The sequence below is a fragment of the Ustilaginoidea virens genome, chromosome 4 (genome assembly GCF_000687475.1).
Source record: "Ustilaginoidea virens chromosome 4, complete sequence".
NCBI lineage: Eukaryota > Fungi > Ascomycota > Sordariomycetes > Hypocreales > Clavicipitaceae > Ustilaginoidea > Ustilaginoidea virens.
The window spans coordinates 3,071,617-3,091,704 of NC_057319.1; the positions used below are offsets into that span (position 1 = coordinate 3,071,617).

Sequence of the window (20,088 nt, forward strand, 5' to 3'; positions counted from 1 at the left end):
TGGAGAAGGTTTCGCAAGATGTCAAAGCAGAGGCACATTGGGACAAGTGAAGATTCATTCGTTACAGACTCTATGCCAACACTTACGATGCGCGAGAGCAACTGAAATTCACTGGAATTCACTGCCTTGTTTCGGCTCGTTCATGGACTTGTGCTGCGATGTGTCACCAACCCATTTGAAGTAGCCGAGCGGGCGGGCGCGGGGCCAGATCGGCGGCCTGTCGTACTGCAGCATCCGCATTCGATGTTCGGCATGCAGCACAACTTACTGAGCAGCCATGTAAAGTGTGAAGCAGAGAAAGTCTTAACGACTGGTTGTGGCCAATAGAGTATCCAAATCACCAAAGAATCCAGTCGCTCGAAGCGACGGAAGCGACGCTTCATTCAGCAGAAAATCAAGATTAGCGCGGCAAGCGTCAACGGGAAGGAGCCATTTCCACTTTTGCTCCTCCCAGCTCCCACCTTCCTCTTTCCCCAACTGGACGTCCGTTGTTCCTGCCCGCAAAGGCACAGCGCAGCATCACGGGGACTTGGATGAGGGACCAGCCTTCACACTGGCCAATTTTCCGTTTCCGTTCAGCTCTCCCTTCTCTCCGCGGTTTTGTCCCTCCCCGGCTCTGCATTCCTCGAACGAGAGCATCAGGCCGACTGTCGCAATACATGGCAAGTCGTGACGTCGCTGATTAATTGCCTTCTTCTTACAGGCTAAAGCCCACGTTCGCGCAAATACTGACTTCACCACTGCAACCTTTCGGCCCATTTCTTGTGAGCCATATTGCCTTTGCTTGGCAAATCATCACGTTGCTTATTGGTTGTGTTGGCGAGGTATTTGGGTCTGTTACCCGCTCTACCAGGGTCGACACTGGACGTGGATGCCTTTCTATCAAGCTGCTTCCATCAATTATCCTTCCCTAACCTTTCCTCAAAAGCATATTAGAAAACCCGTCGAATTTTTGGCCATTGCGCGAGGGCTGATTTGTCGTGGTTGTTCAGTTGCGCACCTCGTCTTTGACCAAGATTCTGCATGTATCATTTGCAGATGGTCAGTATTCCGCGAAACGGCCAAGGTTCCACGACTCCATGACGTACTCAAATCTCTTGCGACAATATCTCTACACCCATCCTCATTCTTGAAATCTGGCCATCATAATGGACCATGAAGTGCTGTCGGTCTCTAACCCGAATCCTCGTCGTCTTCCCGGCCCTCAATTGCTGCATCAACTTGTCGCATCTTCAAACGATGGCATCGCAATAGATTATTTGTGTGAAGATGTTTGCTCTTCATACTCTTACAAACAACTCCACGATGCGTCCCAACAGCTGTCAAAACTCATCAGCTTCCTTCACCGGGAGCTTGACAGTCACGCGGACATGATTGTTCCTGTTATGATGCCACAGTGCCCTCAACTTTACATCTCGTTGTTGGCGGTGCTCAAAGCGGGCGGTGCATTCTGTCCCTTGAACATTGAGACTCCCCCTGAGAGAGTAATGTTCATTCTTAATGACGTATCAGCAAAGGTCGTCTTGGTCACGCGGCAGCTTGCCGAGTCGATACCATCTGAATGTGACGTGGCCGTGATCCAAGTTGATGCATTGGGATCTTTATCAGAATACGAGAACATCTCAAATCGCGCAACCTGTCCCGATCGATTGGCTTATGTCATGTATACATCAGGATCCACGGGGACGCCTAAAGGTGTTGGTCTTAGTCACAGAGCAGCAACACAAGCACTTCTCGCCCATGATCGTCATCTCCCCCAATTCACAAGATTTTTGCAGTTTGCCGCCCCGACATTTGATGTTTCAGTGTTCGAGATCTTTTTCCCCTTTTTCAGGGGAAGAACCCTCGTGTGCGTGAGGAGGGAGGAGATGCTTAATGATTTGCCAGCTAGCATGCGTCGAATGAACGTTGACGCCTGCGAACTTACTCCAACCGTGGCAGGCGGCCTTCTCAAGAAACGCCAAAATGTCCCAAGCCTGAGGCTCTTGTTAACAATTGGCGAAATGCTGAAAATGCCCGTCATACAAGAGTTTGGTGGCAATGAAGAGCAGGAGAGCTTGCTTTGGGCCATGTACGGTCCCACAGAAGCAACGATACACTGGTAAGAGAAATGACCAAAGCCCGTCCATCTGGATACCCTACCTATAATCTATTTTCTAGCACTTTGAAACCGAGCATCCCGTCAAATTCGTCTCCTGGAAGCATCGGGCTGCCACTTGACACGGTTTCCTGTTTTGTTATTAAACCGGCAAATTCTTCCAAAGAGCACCATGACTTTCAGCTTCTTCCCAGGGGAGAGGCTGGGGAACTCGCTATCGGTGGTTTTCAGCTGGCCAGAGGCTATTTAAACCGCCCCGAACAAAATACAGCTGCCTTTATTGATTCACCCTATGGTAGGATATATCGCACCGGAGACAAAGCCGTCATGAAATCCGATGGCTCATTTGAATGTCTTGGTCGGCTATCAGATGGCCAGGTTAAACTTCGTGGTCAACGCATTGAACTTGGCGAGATTGAGCACGCCGCCTTGAGAGCCCCTGGGTGTCATGGTGCTTGCGCTGCTGTCGTGAGCGCTAATCTAGTGCTGTTTTGCGCCGTGGATCACGGTGTAACAGAAGACATCATCGAAGGAATTTGCAGATCATGGCTCCCGCGATTCATGATACCACACGATATTGTTTTGATGGGCGAATTTCCGCGACTTCCAAGTGGGAAAGTGAATAAAAAGAAGCTCGAATCTGAGTTTAAGCAACAGAAACCAGCTGCAATTGTTGCATCAGAACCTTCTTGTGGCTTAACGCGGCTAGAAATGGACATGATTGACACTATTTCCGAGTTAGCGAGACAGAACGTCAACCTTCAGACTAAACTGGCCACTGTGGGTATAGACTCACTGTCAGCGATCAAGTTGGTAGCTGCTCTTCGACACAAAGGCTACGACTCATCAGTTGCCGACCTTTTGAAGCTCAGAACAGTAGGTGAGATATGCAACCATCTGCAAGGGAGGTCTCGGGTCTGCGCGACGCCGCAAAATAGTGAAAGACGCTTGAAGGAGCTTGGTTCACGCAGCCCAGTGCCTCAACGGCAACTTTTGTCGACGCACGTGGGCGGATTGGTAGAAAGGGTCATGGCGTGTACGGAATTGCAGTCTTGGATTCTGGCGGAAACCGAGCAAAATTCAAGAACCAACTGCAACGAAATCTTACTGAAAGCTGCATCGTCTGTGAAAACCGAAACATTGTTTGATGCTTTCTCCGAAGTAATACAAAGTAACGAAATTCTCCGAACTGGATTTCTACAGTGGGAAGGAAGATATATTTCGGTCGTTTTTCCGAGACCACGAATCGGTCAAGTCGAAATCCGGCCAGAGCTCCAACGTCGGTTGGGAATGAGCACCAAGGAAGATTTTCTAACAACCTTTCAGGTCCAATTGATTTCTGCCAGAGAGAATGAAGGGCCAGGCATCTTCATACAAGCGCACCATGCCATATACGATGGCTGGACCATGGACATGCTTCTTTCCGATGTGTCACAATTACTTCAAGGCATATCTCTGCCGCCTCGTCCTCAGTTCAAAGATATCGCCAGTTTCCAAACGTTGATTACAAAAGAAGAAAAGGACAACTCGAGGGCGTTTTGGAGCAAAGCACTACTTAATTGGAGTAAAGTGCCATTTCCCAAGCTTCTAGCTCGCCCTGGACCAGATGAAATTTGCACAAAGACAGACTTTGTCGAGATAGCACCGGCAGCTGTTGAAGAATTGTCACGTATGAATGAGATAAGCATTGCGGTTTTATTTCAAGCTGCGTTGGCCATGACATGGCGAGGGGTGACTGGAGAACCCGATGTCTTGTTTGGATCAGTTGTCTCGGGACGAACAATGCCAGTCCCATGCATAGAGCAAATCATGGGCCCTTGCATTGCATCAGTGCCCCTGAGAATAGACACTGGAACCATGAAGACAACACTTGATATTCTGAGAAGTATCCACCGGAGCAATCGTGCTGCCATGGAGCATTGCAACCTTTCACTATCCGAAATAGGCAAGCTAGTCGGGGCTCAGGCTGGCGAGTCATTGTATGATGTTTTGTTCGTCTACCAACAGTCTTTATATGATTTCGAAGGTACACATGGTCTGTTGAGGCACGTAAGCCATCTCGATAGACTGGAAACAAAGTTGCTGGTAGAAGTGGAACCTCGGCCAACAGGTTTCGCTTTACAGATCACATACCATTCTACTTCAATTGAATCGGGTTTTGTGGATGAGGTTTCCCAGCAGATTGGAAGCTTTTGCAGGGCAATTCTTCTCAACTCAACTGGGACCTTGGAAGCAGCTGGTAAAGAAGTTCGGGTAAAATTGTCGGCTTTTGAAGAAAGAGTTGACATCAAAAATGAGCCTCATGATCTCGTGTCTCTCTTTGACGCCTCAGCGAAGCGAAATCCAGATGCGGAAGCGATAAGATTCGTGACCTCTGTCGAGAAGAGTGGATTCAAAACCACAACATTGTCTTATTCGGCAGTAAATCAGAAAGCAAATCAGATAGCACACCATCTTCAACGTTCTGGTGCAGAGGTTGGAGATGTTATCGCGATCATCATGCCAAAATCTGCGATATTCTACACTTCAACTTTGGGAGTCCTAAAGGCGGGCTGTGCTTACTTACCTATCTTACCAACCACTCCTGCCGAAAGGATACGTGAAATATTGCAGCAAGCAAATGCCAAGCATTGCTTGGTTGACGATGCCCTCACTGAGGACATCTTGCTGCCAGATTCGGTCACTCTTCTCAATGTACATTCCATGTCGACTTCAGATATGCAGCCTGCGAGCATCCATTTACCTTCAAGTCCTGATCGCCTTGCCTACGTAATCTTCACCTCGGGATCAACCGGAACTCCGAAAGGCGTCGCCGTTACTCAGAGAAGTATTGCGAGTAATGTTGCTCACCTGAGCACGGTCTATCCAATAACAGCAGCCCGACCTCGATTGCTGCAGGCTTGTTCGCCCACGTTTGACGTCTCGGTTTTCGAAATATATTATGCCTGGAATGTTGGTATGAGTCTATGCGGAGCCGACAACGATGTTCTTTTCACGGACCTTGAACACGCTATCCGAGAGCTTAGAATCACGCATCTTAGCTTGACGCCAACTGTTGCTTCCCTCATAAAGCCGCAAAACGTACCACAAGTCGAATGCATTGTCACTGCGGGGGAACCTTTGACTTCGCCTGTTCTTGATAACTGGGGATCGTTGTTATTTCAGGGATATGGCCCCTCCGAGACAACCAATATCTGTGTCATTGGGAAAATGTCTCAGGGAGATAACCCTCAGCATCTAGGATGGGCGTTGCCAAGTACGTCTGTTTTTGTCATGGCGCCTAATACACTAGATGTTTTGCCGATTGGATGGATCGGCGAACTCTGTTTCGGTGGCGGCCAAGTTGCTCGTGGGTATCTCAATGATGAAGCACTGACTGCTAAGAACTTCATCGTACATCCATTTTTTGGAAGAATATACAGATCCGGAGACATGGGTAGAATGCTGCCTGACGGATCCTTGATGTTTAGCGGTCGAACAGATGATCAAATAAAACTCCGAGGACAGCTCATCGAGGCCAGCGAGGTGAACAGCACGTTGACGAACAATTCCTCAACAGAAATTGCTATCACAATCCTTGTTAAAGGAGGAGAGCTTCAATCAGATCAACTAGCTACTTTTTACAAGCCAAGACACACGGTCCAATCATCAAAGATACTTGAGATAAACGCCCATCTACATCACACATTATTTTCGACGCTGAAATCTCGTCTACCCGCATACATGATTCCGTCTTACATGATCCCAGTTTCGGACTTGCCTATTACACCAAGTGGAAAAGTGGACAAACGCATCTTGATACAATGGTTCGAAGCTCTTCCTGGAGATTACCTTCAGAGAGCGTCTGAAACCTCCTTTGTGACGGAATACGATGCCCAGTGGACCAAACTTGAACAACAGATTGCCCAAGTCGTGGCCGAGTCGTGCAATATTTCGAAAACAGAGATTGGAAGGTGGACCCCATTCGCAAGCTTGGGAATCGATTCCATATCTGCAATCCCACTTTCAAGATTGTTGAGGGGCCGCCTGGAGTTCCCAGTCCCTATATCCACTATTCTACGCAATCCAACCGTGATGCAACTGGCGCAATCTCTGAGCCGACGTGATGACCAAACACCACGTCAAGCATACCAGAACACCCGGGATTGCATGAAAAGGTTTGGCACAGAAGTTCAGGAGGATTTGAGGCATAAGAGTGCGGATATCGAGGATATTCTGCCGTGTGTGCCGTTGCAAGAGGCAATGCTATTGAAGGGTCAGGGAAGCTACTACAATAAGATTCTCCTACGACTCCAGGTTTCACCAAGTGCTATGCAGTCCTACTTCAACGAGGTTTCAAGGAGGCATGGAATATTGAGAACATGTTTCGTTACTACCAGAAATAATGCGCACCCGATAGCTCAGGTTATTCTGCGCAAATGGCGTTTACCATGGAGAACGTTCGAGGTAACTGAGCCTTCTCTCGAGAGGGCAAGCCGAGAGCACCTTGATTCGCTTCCGGAGCCTCTTGACTCGATGATACCGCCATGTTCCTTGGCTGTGATACGGTATAGAGGGTCAAACTTTTTGTCATTTATATGCCACCATGCCCTGTACGACGGCATTGCAATGGAAAATATCTGGAGAGAAGTGGAATCTTTGGCTCACCACCAAGTTTTACCAGCTCCTGTGTCTTACCTGCCGTTCCTTCAGCAATCTTTGACTCTTCCAGCTGATGTGGAATCTTTTTGGCAGAAGGAATTCGAAGGATTCGAAGGGCTCTCTGAATTTGCTCGATCCTCAAAACTCAGTTTCAATCAGTGTACACACACCTCTTCTATCGATATGCCCTTTGAGGAAATCCAACGAAAAGCGAGGCGCTTGGGAGTATCTCTGTTATCAGTTTGCCAGGCCTCCTGGGCTGCAGTGCTTGCATCCATGTTCGATAAGCCAGACATAACCTTTGGAAATGTGGTCAGCGGTCGAACAACTGCGCTTGACGGAATCGACCGTCTAGTCGCACCTTGCTTCAACACAATTCCCTTGCGCATGGATATATCGAAAAGCACACAGAGCATTGACCTTCTCGAAAGGTACCAGAACCTCAATGTGAAACTGTTTCCATATCAATTTTCACCGCTCAAGCTTGTTCAAAAAATTGTCGGAACTCAGAATCGCGTGTTATTCAATACGCTTTTCCTTCTACAGAAGCCTTTGACAGATATGGATAAAAGCATCTGGACGCTAGAGGAAGATTCAGGAAGCATGGATGTCGCTCTGCTTTGCGAAGTTGTTCCATGTCCCAAGTTAAACTCTATAATCCTGAACTTGCACTACGATATGGACATCATCACAGACGAACTAGCGTCATCTATTTCGGACACTTTTAAACTTGTGATGCGCTCAATGTTGTCATCTCCTTTCGACTCTGTCCCTGGTCAATTCTTGACTCTTTCTTCGGCCGAAAACTTTCGAAGTCTCGTAATCATGAAGACAAAGCGTCTCGTAACTGAGCAAGAGGGAAAAGGTTCTCAGTGGACCGTTCTGGAAAAGAAAGTTCGTAAATCGATTGCCAGTGTTTCAAAGACAGAAGAGTCTGTTATTCACCACCATACAACCATCTTTCAACTGGGTCTGGATAGCATCAATGCAGTCCAGATTGCGTCGCTGCTTCGATCTCAAGGCTTTCCCGTTTCTTCTTCCGATGTCGTGGAGTGCCCCAGTTGCGAGAGGCTAGCAGCCAGGATTGAACAGAGTCTCAAAAAGCTAGGTAGCCAATCCCCCACGCTGAACTTTGCCGCATTCCGGAAAGCTATTGCAGCAGAGATCATCGATGGTGTCCCCTCCAACGTAAACATAGAAGCCGTGCTGCCATGTACCGCCATACAAAACGCGATGCTCACGGCTTTCCTCCAATCAGCTGAAGGGAGTTATCTCAACTTTTTGTTTTACAGAATTGAAGACAGAACTAATATTCAAGAGCTTGCTGGCGCCTGGAAGTTACTTCAGCAACACCACCCCATGCTACGTACCGGATTTGTCCCGACTTCGCATCCGCATAGTGCTTTTGCCATGTTAAGACGAGAGGCAACCGACTTAAATCCCCCGGTGCAGTTATTTTGCCGTGAAAGTAGCAACGTCTTCAATTTCTCATCGTGGAAAGAGGAAACTCGATTGCAACTGAGAAAAAACATGAGCATGCCGCCCTGGAGAATAGCCCTGGTTCAAGATGGAGAAGCCATACTGATGCATATTGCGATTCATCATGCGTTGTATGATGCTATCTCTTTCCATGGTCTTATTCACGGACTTTATCAATTTTTGCAAAAGAAACCTTGCAGGTTTGGAAACATCGAGCCAGCGCTGGCAGAGATAGTGTCACGAACACAAGATGACCTGTCGCAGTCGCGGCAATTCTGGCAGAGCTATGCAGAGAGGACCGTGGTCAATAAGTTTCCAGTAATGACTCCGCTACGTGTCGGACTTGGAAAAGTAATCATTAAGCAAAAGCAGTTCTCAATGACACATGAAGAGGTGCATGCGGCAACAGCTTTGATCGGGACGTCGTTACAAGTCGTCTTGCAAGCCACCTGGGCAAGGCTCCTGGCCTCATACCTGGGGGAGCGTTCGGTTGTTTTTGGAGTTTGTTTGGCCGGAAGAACGACAGACGAAACTATTACTGCTCCATTCCCATGTATCACGACGGTCCCTATCGTGGTGGAAACGACGAAATCGAACAAAAGCATGATGAACAGAATGAACGAGTTCAATTCAACCTTGCACAAGCATCAATTTGCGGCACTTTCAAGCATACAAAAATGGCTTGGATACCCTAGTACGCCAGTTTTTGATACTATTCTGGTGTATCAAAATGCAAGATCTTCTCCATCAGTTATGCCAGGTTGGGACCTTGTTGCAGATGAGCCATGCGTTGAATACGCTGTGTCTTTGGAGTATGAATCATCTCGTGAAGGAGATGCACTCATAAGGATCACCACGAGGTCTGATGTTTTGCCTTCGGAGCAAGCAGAACTGATGCTCCGGCAATTCGACGCAATATTGGCGCATTTTTTGAAGCAGCCGGACGGAACGGAGCACGAACTTTATACGACGGAGGAGGGAATATTTTCCATTTCTCCTGCTAGGATGCCAGCGATGATAGCTCAAGTTGAGTTAGTGCACCAGTTAGTTGAGAAAAACGCTGAGTCGCAACCAGATTCCCCAGCTTTAGAGTTCGTCAAGTCCTTCGATAGCCAATGCGATTCTGCAAGCGTTTGGTCTTACAGAGAACTGGATGAGGCCGGAAACCAAGTCGCTCATCTTCTATCAGACATGGTCAGCGTTGGAGATACTGTTGCTGTGCATTTTCCAAAATGCCCTGAGGCATACATCTCCATACTGGGAGTTCTGAAGGCGGGATGTTCGTTTGTCGCTCTGGACCCCAGTCTGCCCGACGCACGAAAGAAATTCATTCTAGAAGACTCAAAGGCAGCTTGCCTCTTGACCGATGACCCTGCCGCTGCTCCCTCCGATATTGGGGTACCAGCCGTACTCATTGATATTGGAGGAATCAAAGAGCTTCCAGTGACCCGTGTCATACATGAACCCGGTATAATGTCGACTAGTACTTGCTACTGTCTTTACACGTCGGGAACTACGGGAACTCCCAAAGGCTGCGAAATAACGCACGAAAATACAGTACAAGCTATGATGGCGTTTCAGCATCTTTTTGAAGGGCACTGGCAGAGAGAATCGAGGTGGTTGCAGTTTGCTGCTTTTCATTTTGACGTTTCCGTCTTAGAACAATACTGGAGCTGGTCCGTCGGCATAACAGTCGTAGCCGCACCGAAGGACTTGATACTGGATGATCTCGTGGGATCTATCAGCAAGTTGCGAATCACGCATTTAGACCTGACGCCAAGTCTAGCTCGGCTTACTCACCCCGATGAGCTTCCAGACCTGTGCAAAGGTGTCTTCATCACTGGAGGCGAACAGCTGAACCAAGACATTCTCGACGCGTGGGGACCGAAAGCTGTAATATATAATGCTTACGGGCCAACGGAAGCTACCATTGGTGTGACGATGTATAAACGCGTCCCTATCAATGGAAGGCCGAGTAACATTGGGCAGCAATTCCCCAACGTGGGATCCTACATCTTCCACACTGGTACGGAAATTCCGGTTCTGAGAGGTGGTGTCGGCGAGCTCTGTGTCTCCGGAAAACTGGTTGGAAAAGGTTACCTGCAGCGCCCGGAGCTCTCGAAAGAAAAATTTCCCGTGCTTTCATACTTCAAAGAGAGAGTTTACCGCACAGGAGACCTAGTGAGAATCCTACATGATGGCTGCTTCGAGTTCCTAGGCAGAGCAGATGACCAGGTAAAGCTGCGTGGTCAACGCCTAGAGATTGAAGAGATTAACCAAGTCATACGCAGTGGGAATTCTCAAGTCCAGAATGCAGCTACGCTCGTTATCAGTCATGAAAAAAAGGATTTTCTCGTGGCGTTCGTGACCAGACATGATGAAGCTACCACACATCTTCGCATCACAGGAGATGACGATGAAATAACGAAAAAAGCTCGCAAATCTTGTCTTGAAAAACTACCTGGCTATATGGTACCGACATATTTCATTCCTCTGTCATATATTCCGCTGTCGTCCAATAACAAAGTGGAAGCCAAGCGATTGAGGCTATTTTTTGATGACATAGGTCAAGAGCGCCTTATGCAATTTACTGGCCAAAGAAGCCATTCACGGAACACTCATCTTGATCATACTACCCTTGAAACTGTTGTGGGGGTGTTGGCGGAATTCTGCAGGATTCCGAGGGTCAAGATTTTGAGGTCAACAAGTATATTCGACCTCGGCGTTGACTCCATTTCCGCCCTGCAACTCTCAACGTTGCTCAAAAACAAGGGCATTGATGCCGCGACACCGGCTCGAATACTCCGTTTTCCAATTGTCGCGGATCTAGTCCACGAATTAGCTGGCAAGGGCACACGTAAGAACAGTTCTCAAGTGGCAAAGGAGGTCAAACAGATGTTGCAAGTTTGGCAATACAGGTATCGCGGCATCGCCTGCCGGGAGCTACAAGTAGAGCCGTGTAAGGTCGAATATATAACTCCGTGTTCTCCTCTTCAGGAAGGAATGATATCTGCAGCCCTTTCGGAAAACTCTACACGTCCCTACTTCAATTGGTTTGATATACAACTCAGAAGCGAAACGTCGATGACCAGGGTCCAGCAAGCTTGGGAGTTGACTTTGTTGAATAATCCCATATTGCGCTCGGTGTTTTTGAGGACCACTGACGGCTTTTTCCAAGTTGCTTTACATGGAACGCAAAACTTCTGGCATCTCATCTCTGTTGCTGCTGACGACGGCATCGAGGCAGCTTTGGAGGATCAGAGGTCAAGCTGGATTGCAAGCAACTCCTCACATATCGTTTCTCCATTTCAATTTATACAGGTCCAGGGACCGGGGAAACAAGCGCTTAGACTTCATATGTTCCATGGCCTTTATGATGGCAACAGTTTTGAACTCATGAACAAATATGCCTTGTGCGTCTATGAATCAGAACATCCTCCTCCTGCGCCGAGCTATGTTGAAGCTCTTTATCGCGGTCCTTTAAGGAGCTTTGAATTCTGCAAAAATTTTTGGATTTCACATCTGGGACGTTGGGAGTTCTGTCCTATTTCATTTGCAGCTCCTTCTTTAGCCAGGTCGAGGTTCATTGAGTGCTGTCGTTTTCTTCCAATCGAAGCCCTGGAGAATTTACGAAGCCAAGCGAATGTAACACTACAAGCAGTTGTGCTCTCACTTTGGACCATCGTTTTGCAAACTCATATATCCAGGATGCTCACAGTGGGCGTCATCGTCGCGGGCAGATCAATTGACTTGCCCCATATCGAAAATACAATGGGGCCACTGTTCAATACAATACCTTTCTTTAACCAGAGTCTTGTCGGCTTAACGTGGAAGGGCCTGGTTCGGCGTTGCCATGAGTTCAACACTGATATTCTGCCATTTCAACACGTACCCCTCAGGGACATTCAGAGATGGTGCTCTAAAAGTCAACCATTATTTGACAACCTTTTCGCCTTTCGAGTGGGAAGCTTAGAGTCACGGTCTGGGGAAGAGGAAAATCCATGGACCATAGTTGAAGGCCAGCAGGTAAATATTGATTATCCGCTCGCTTTTGAGGCAACTGATACACGGGATGGACAGTTACACGTTCGCTTAGTGGCCTGCGAAGACGTACTAAATAGCGAGGCAATGGAAGGAATGATCAATCATTTCCACCAAATGATGACGACAGTCAGGCAAGATACGTTGCTAGCAGAAAACGTACCGGAACAAGCCGTAGCTACTACTTGCAAACTTTCCGCTGTGCCTCATAGTCGTACTGAGAACGCACCGGAGCAAGAGTCCGATTGGACCCCGATTTCGTTGGCGCTCAGAGACGAGCTTTGCATACTTGCCGGAATTTCGCCTGAGCACATCGGTCCGGATACTTCGATTCTTGATCTAGGAATAGACAGCATCGACTCTATCAAGATCTCGGCTAGGTTGGCGAAAAGGGACATCAAAGTATCAGCATCGCAAATCGTCCGTTTCCAGACCATCTCTGCTATTACTGGCGCGTCCTCGGCTGTTTCCATTCCTCAAAACAGCACAAACAGTGCCATTCTGGCAGATATCAAACGCGGCTTGAAATCTTATTTGGAAGCCCGAAGCGTTGACTTGAGTCAGCTGGAGGATGTTCTTCCACCAACGCCGCTACAACAGTCTATGATTGCAGGAATGATCGAGTCCGATTTCGAATGGTACTTCAATCAAGACATATTAGAGCTGAATGAGGGCGTTGATATAATCAGACTAAAAGAAGCATGGGAAACGGTAGTTGAGGCATCTCCAATCTTGCGTACCGGCTTTCTGGAAGTGGACAGTTGCGAATACGACATTTCCTATTGCCAAGTTGTATTCAGGCAAAAGCAAGTCTATATTTCGCTAGATCAAGCTGAAGACATCTCCCAATTGCAGTGCTACTTGAGCAGGGCGTCAAACATTGCTCGCAAGGGGGCAGCAACAAGCGGTCTCTTCCAGGTTGCACTGGTTTCAACACCGCACAAGAGCTACATGATTATTTCCATGGCTCATGCCATATACGACGGCTGGTCGTTGGGACTGACGTTTCAAGATGTAAAAGCAGCTTATCGGGACAGCTTTAAGCCGCGCAATCACTGGCAAATTCTCGACTCCGAGCCTGCGCTGTTCATGTCCCCGAAGGCCGACGCCTTTTGGGAAGAATATCTGGCAGATGCGTCGCCGACCATCTTCGAAAAGAAGGCGATGGATCGCGATGGATCGCAGGAGCCTGAAGGAGTGTACAGGTCGGAAACTCTTAGTGCGCAACAAGTTTCTGAAATTGGAGAGTTTTGCAAGCGCGCCTCGGTCAGCCTTCAGTCTCTGTGTTTGGCTTGCTGGGCCGCTGTTTCGGCATCCTGGGTGCAGTCACTTGACACCGTTTTCGGCGTCGTGCTCTTTGGGAGGGACTTTGAAGGGGCACACGAGCTCAACTTTCCGACAATAAACACGGTTGCGTTCCGGTCTCTCCTGCACGGCTCGGCATCTGTGTTTTTAAGTTATATGGAATCCAACCTCGCCGACGTTAGGACCCATCAAAGAGTTTCCCTACGCGATGCGCAGGCATCTATGAGACTGGGAAGCAAGAGAAAGAGACTGTTCAACTCATTGTTCATCCTGCAGAAGTCTCGCACAAACCAGGAACCTGATGCGTGGAAATCTATTGGCAGCTCTTCAGCAGTCGAGTATCCTATTTGCGTGGAGGCGGAGTTGAGCGAAGACCACCTCGTCTGGCGAGTGGCTTGTAAAAAGGATCATTTTTCGCAAAGTGAAGCCGAGGAAATCTTGTCCAAGCTAGACCAGGTCTTGCATTACTTTCTGAGCTCCCCCGAGTCCGAAGTACTGTCCTTCTCTGATGATGGGGTGTCAATATGCGGAATGCCCAGCTGGCCCACGAAAGACACTGTCCTCCAAGATGAAGAGGATGTAGGGGCGGATCTAAACGAAGGGGTCCTCATGGACGAATGGAGCGAAACGTCAAGTCACATTCGCCAAGTGTTGTCCGAGGTGTCGGCGGTACCACTTGAGTCGATTCTTCCTGCCTCTACGCTTTACCATCTTGGTCTTGACTCCATCAGCGCAATCAAGGTTTCACTGTTGCTGAGAAGGCGCAATATCCGCCTGAAGCCTCGCGATCTAGCCGAGGCGAATAGTATTTCGGAAATGGCTAGGCGCACAAGTTGGGACGAGACGCCCCTGAACGCATCGCATGCACAAACGCGAAACTGGAAAGTAGACCACTTCGTGTCCGAAGAGCATGTTCTGAATCGGTGCGGCGTTATGCCTCGGGACGTCATGGCCGTTTTGCCCGCAACTCCCTTGCAGGTATACATGTTGAGCGTGTGGCACGGTTCGGGCGGGTCAGTATTCTATCCCGAGTTTCACTACGAAGCGCCGAGTACATATACACACGGCCAGATTTCGAAAGCATGGAGCAAGGTGGTTCGAATGGTGCCGATACTCAGAGCTCGCCTAGTGAGCACAGGAAGCCGAGCGCTGCCGTGGGTTCAAGTGGTGCTCAATGGCGAGCCACGCTCTTCAGAGCGATTTGATCAGCCTCTAGTCCAGTTTCTGGCTCAACAATCTCAGAATGAGAAATCCTGGATTATACGCTTATGCATCCACCACGCACTGTATGACGGCTTCAGCTTGCCCCGGATAATGCAGCTCTACGACGAAGCACTACAGAAGGGCGATTTGTTTGACCAAGCCCAGTCCAGTGTCGCATTCGCCAAGTGGCAGGAGTTTTCCACCGCACCATTGCTACCAGCCAACATGCAGACTAGGAAAGCGTTCTGGATGGCTTACCTAGCGGGCTGTGGGCCAGCATCCTCCCGCTTCGCCAGCACATTCCCGTCTCTTGGCTCTACAGCCGCGAGAGTCTCCTATCTTCGAGAGAAAGCTCTGGTCAGCGTCACCAAGCTGAGAAAGCTGGCGTCCACGAATGGCATAAGCTTGCAGTCCCTGCTCCTGGCCGCTTACGCAAAAAGCCTTTGCCCTGACGGCACTGGGGCGGGCGTCGAGTCCAGCATAGTGTTTGGCCTTTATCTCGCAAACAGAACGTCGAGCAAAGAGGAGCTGGACACGACGTATCCAACCCTGAACTTGGTCCCGCTCCGCGTCAATCTAAGCAGGGGTGATGATGTCGTCAACGTTGGTGGCGCAATCCACGAGGATCTGAAGCTCATACAAGCTGAGGGGAGGGCGCAAGTCGGCCTCTGGGAGATACATGCCTGGACAGGCATGCAGATTCACACGTTTGTCAACATCCTATCGCTACCGGACGGCGGCCACGGAGCGGACGTGACAGCACAGCCTGGCGTGATGCGCGCAACCAAGCAAGAGAGGACACTAGATCAGAATATACGTCTTGAGCCCCTGAAGACGCCATGGCTGCAAGGCAATGCTGTCCAAGACGCGTACCCGGTACTTTTCCCCTTCCCCTGTTTGCACGAGTGCCGGGATGGAGCTAACGTTGACCGACGCAGGTGCCTCTTGATGTTGAGATGTCCGTGAGCGAATCGGGCTTGGATATCGGCGTGTTTGGATCGACGGACATGTTGTCTCGGGCGGAAGCACCATTATTGGTGGACAGCATTCTGGAACACCTACAGGACGTGGCGTAGTCTGTTTGCCGCGGTTTTTTTCATGACGAGCACGCAAGTATGATGTGAAATATACTGGGCAATTTACAAGAAAAAAGGTATGGGTGCTTGTAGTGTTTTTTTTTTTTTTTTTTTTTTTTTTTTTTTCCCTTGTCAAGTCACAGTCAACCCAAAAGGCCCATGCCAGCTGCCCATGCCAGCTTCCCATCAGAATGTGAATTATCGGGGTTTCCCCTTCACAGGCCGCAGCCTGCATCAGCTGCATCAGTTGGCAGATGTGACTTGCTTGGTGAAACGTTTCGTCAAGTCTTGGCGATCCTTACTTCATATCCTACTCTTTATTCACATTCTTATTGACACATTGTCTTCTTCCATTTCATTTATTGTTCATGCAAAGAACATGGCAGACTTTTGAATATCAGGACACAAGCACCCTCCAACGCCTAAATGAGCTCCCTCATCGAGAACATGGCAAAGAACACGGATTTGGGAAACCTCGAATTAGATGCCAAAAAAAAAAAAAAAAAAAAAAACCCAAAGAAGCACGGACTACAAAGAACATTCAGGCAAATCCATCCCCTCTCGACCCCATGCGCAGCCCCCTCAGAGTCTGGCCGGCTTGGCGTCGGGCTTCCATCCTTCCTCGCCGGCTATCAGCTCAGCCGCACGCTCCCCAATGCACAGCACTGTGATCATGGGGTTGATGGTGGTCATCTCGGGGAAGATGCCGGCATCGGCGACGCGCAGGTTCTTGATGCCGCGAACCTTGAGCTGGGAATCGACCACGGCGAGTTCATCCTTGCCCACGTCGCCCATCTTGGTGGTTCCGGCAGGATGGTAGACGGTGTGGGCGACGCGACGGGCGTACTCGCTGATTTCCTCGTCAGTCTGGACCTTGGGCCCGGGGGCCACTTCCTCCTTGAGCCATTCTTTGAAGGGGCTTTGCTGCGCGATCTTGCGGGCGGCCTTGATGCCGGCAACCAGCGTCGCGGCGTCATAACCTTCGGGGTCTGTGAAGTAGCGGAAATCCAGGGCGGGTTTGACGGCCGGGTCGGCTGACGTGAGGAAGACACGGCCACGGGACCGCGCGCGGGGGATGTTGGGGGTCATGCAGAAGGCGTAGCCGTCCTGGATGACGGGGTATCCCAGGCGCGCCGTGTTGAGGCAGAATGGGATCTGGTAGCAGTGCATCATGATGTCGGCCGCGTCACCATCGCCCCCAGCAGCGTCGGTGGGTTCGCGACGAAGGAACACGCCGGCGTCAGAGTCCATGGTCGTCTGGTTGGCGGGGACCGGCTTCGAAAGCTCCCACATGATGATGGTCTCGGGATGGTCGATCAGGTTCTCGCCGACGCCGGGGATATCCTTGACGACTTCCAGTCCCAGGCTCTCGAGCTGGGTGCGCGGGCCCAGCCCGGAGTGGAGCATGAGACGGGGCGTGTCGACGGCACCGGCCGACAGGATGACTTCCTTTCGGGGCTTGAGAAGCACCTTCTGGCCCCCGGCGGTGTAGATGGAGACGCCCGTGGCAACGTCGTCCTCCACCACGATGCGGTGGACCCAGGCCTTGGTGAGGACGGTCAGGTTTGGTCGGCGCTCCTGGCCCCGGAGGATGGGGTGAATGTAGGCCACGGAGGCGCTGCTACGGTAGCCGTTGTCCGGGTTGTAGGAGATGGAGAAGAAGCCGGCGCCCTGGGTCAGCTGGCCTTTGGAGCGGATCTCCTCGTTGAAGTCGGGAATGATGGGAATGTCAAAGGCGTTGGAGCAGGCCGTGACCCAGTCCTTGCAGAGCTGGTTACGATGGCGGGCATGGACTGGCTGGAACGTGTTGCGCAGCTTTTCGGCACAGCGCATCATGGCCTCGAACGTCCAACCCACGCAGCCTTGGGCAACCCAACGATCCATGTCGTGGCGGAAGGGGAGGAAGGAGATGAGGGTGTTGTGAGAGGAGCAGCCTCCGAGCACCTTGGCGCGAGAGTGGCGGATGTGGGAGTTGCCCATGGGTTGCTCGACCGTGCCGTAGTCATAGTCGAGTTCGCCGCCGAGCAGAGACAGCCATTGGCGAAGATCCAGCACTTGGTTGAGGTTGAAGTCGGAAGGCCCAGCCTCGATCAGGAGCACCTTGCGCTCCGGGAGGTAGCTGGCGAGACGAGACGCAACGACACAACCGGCAGTGCCGCCGCCAACAACGATGTAGTCATAGGAAGACTCGGCGCCGTGGGGGAGATGTTGCGTAGTCATGTTGAGAGAGATCCTCCGGGGGGGGGGGAGGTGTCTTGAAGCTACACCGAGCTGAGAGGGACTGTATTCCGCGGGCTGGCTCAGGGCGACTGACTGGAGGCTCCTGGAGGGTCGAGACTGCCGAGACTCGAGACGACTGATGCAAGGATGGTCCCAGGGTTACATGAACAAATCAAGGCGCAAATTCGAGTATATGGAGAGGGAAGGTGTCGCGAGAGGCGCAAAAAAGTCTTTGACTTGTTTGAAAGGAGTGAATGAGCAGGCAGCACCAAGGGACGGGAAAGGTTTACAGTAGAATGATGAAAGAGGAGGAGGAGAGCAGAGAGCATGGGCAGAGGTTGAAGATGCGGGCCCAATTTAAAAAACAGGAAAAAAAAAAAAAAAAAAAAAAAAAAGAGAGAGACAGAGAATTGAATGAATGTCCATCATATGTTTATCATTGCGGGACCGCAATTCATCCACCAGCCAGCCAGCCATTAGCCTCCATCTGCTTGCTGCCTTGGTACGGAGGGTGTTGGGCTTTAGTAAGGTCTATTGCTTACTACAGAGAATAAGAGGAGGCCAAAAGCGAAGGGGACTGGAAGGGGCAAAGACAGGGGTGGGAACTATTCCCCGCCATGTTTAGGCCAGTCAGGTTGTCCGGTGCAAAGATATCTATCTTGGGCTGCTCTCTCTTTGAAGGAGAGGGCTTGAGTGTCTGGTTCTTGGAGGATGAAAGGTTTGTAAAGACAGAGACGCTCAGCTCAGCTGGACAGTGAAGGGCAGGCAGACTGCACACTGTCGGCGGCCGGCAAGCCGGGCGGCACCGGCACGGTGTGAATAGGAGGGAGGTCTGGCTCGGCAGTCTATGTTTGGTTTTGAGCAGCAGGGCTAGCGGGGTGGTAGCGTGGGGCTAGGGGCTAGGCGGCCGGGTGGGTCGACGACAGCAGCTGACCACACGCACCTGCCCTGGCCAGTTGCCGCCAGTACGTACCAGACCAGACCAGACTGACCAGGCTGCTTTTGCACCTAGCTCTCATTGACCCCTCTCACCACCTCCTATGTTCCTTGCCTACCTACTTTGCCGCTTTCAGCGAGAATGGAGAAGCTCCATCGGCAGCTCCATCGGCAGCTCCATCGGCAGCTCCATCGACTTTCCTGGTCCTGGTCCGATGGAGCGAACGGGGACGGTAGATTGAGGAGCCCAGCGAATACGGAAGTGGAACCGACACGGCCGCAGCACCGCAGCACAGCATCAGTCAGATTCAGCCAAGCACGCCCCGTATGGGCTCCCGTCCTTTCTTTCGCTTCTGGTGGCGGTTGCGCTGCGTTCAAGACGGGCAAACAAACGACAGAAGCAGCTGCAGCTTGACTGGAGGAGGCATGGAAGGCGCCGCCAAACAATGGGAGACAAGGGGCGCCGCCACTTGGCGACGAGAGACAGTGTCTTGAATATTTCCCGAAGGCGGGTTGATTGTTTATTCCCGCCGGGGACGAAACGACAAAAGTTGCAAGTTTCATTCAACTAATAAGCGACGTGCGGAGCGGAGCACTCCGCGGAAAGTGTGGAAAGTGGAGAGTGTTTCGTGCACCCTTGGCGTGCCGACGCGAGTCAATCCCACGGCTGACGTTTTTCTAGGGCTTTGGTTTGTTGACCATGCATGATTCGAGAGAGTTGCGTTGAAAACAGGAAAGCTTGAGCTATGTACATGACGACAACGGAGCAGTGATGTTGATGATGATGATGATGATGACCCTTGAGCTGGCAAAGGGGGCCGCTCAGCATGCGGTGATGGGTTTTTTTTTTTTTTTTTTTTTTTTTTTTTTTATTTTTTCCCTCTTCCTTTTGCCGTGGGCTCTGTTTGAAAGCCCGACTCGTATACTCTCACCACCCAGTGCCCACCCGTCGCAGGTTGCTTGCACTTGGTTCCGCAGAACGCGTCTGCCCCCTACAGACCACAATTTCTGTTGCGTACTACCCCAGCATGATGGGAATGCAGATATTCATAGCAATAACAATACTTGGTTGATGATTTTTTTTGTCCC

At 50.4% G+C, this 20,088-nt stretch overlaps 2 protein-coding genes across 2 annotated transcripts; one reads left to right on the forward strand and one right to left on the reverse strand.

Moving 5' to 3' along the window:
* Positions 1-1,148: 1,148 nt before the first annotated feature.
* Positions 1,149-15,843, forward strand: UV8b_05295 (uncharacterized protein; the record flags this gene model as incomplete). Its single annotated transcript, XM_043142793.1, has 3 exons — positions 1,149-2,101; positions 2,161-15,643; positions 15,706-15,843. The coding sequence occupies 3 exons, from the start codon at positions 1,149-1,151 to the stop codon at positions 15,841-15,843; spliced, it is 14,574 nt and encodes a 4,857-aa protein (XP_042999461.1).
* A 582-nt stretch (positions 15,844-16,425) lies between these two features.
* UV8b_05297 (uncharacterized protein) lies at positions 16,426-18,063 on the reverse strand (the record flags this gene model as incomplete). Its single annotated transcript, XM_043142794.1, has 1 exon — positions 16,426-18,063. One exon carries the CDS (start codon positions 18,061-18,063, stop codon positions 16,426-16,428), a length of 1,638 nt encoding a protein of 545 aa, XP_042998727.1.
* Positions 18,064-20,088: the final 2,025 nt, after the last annotated feature.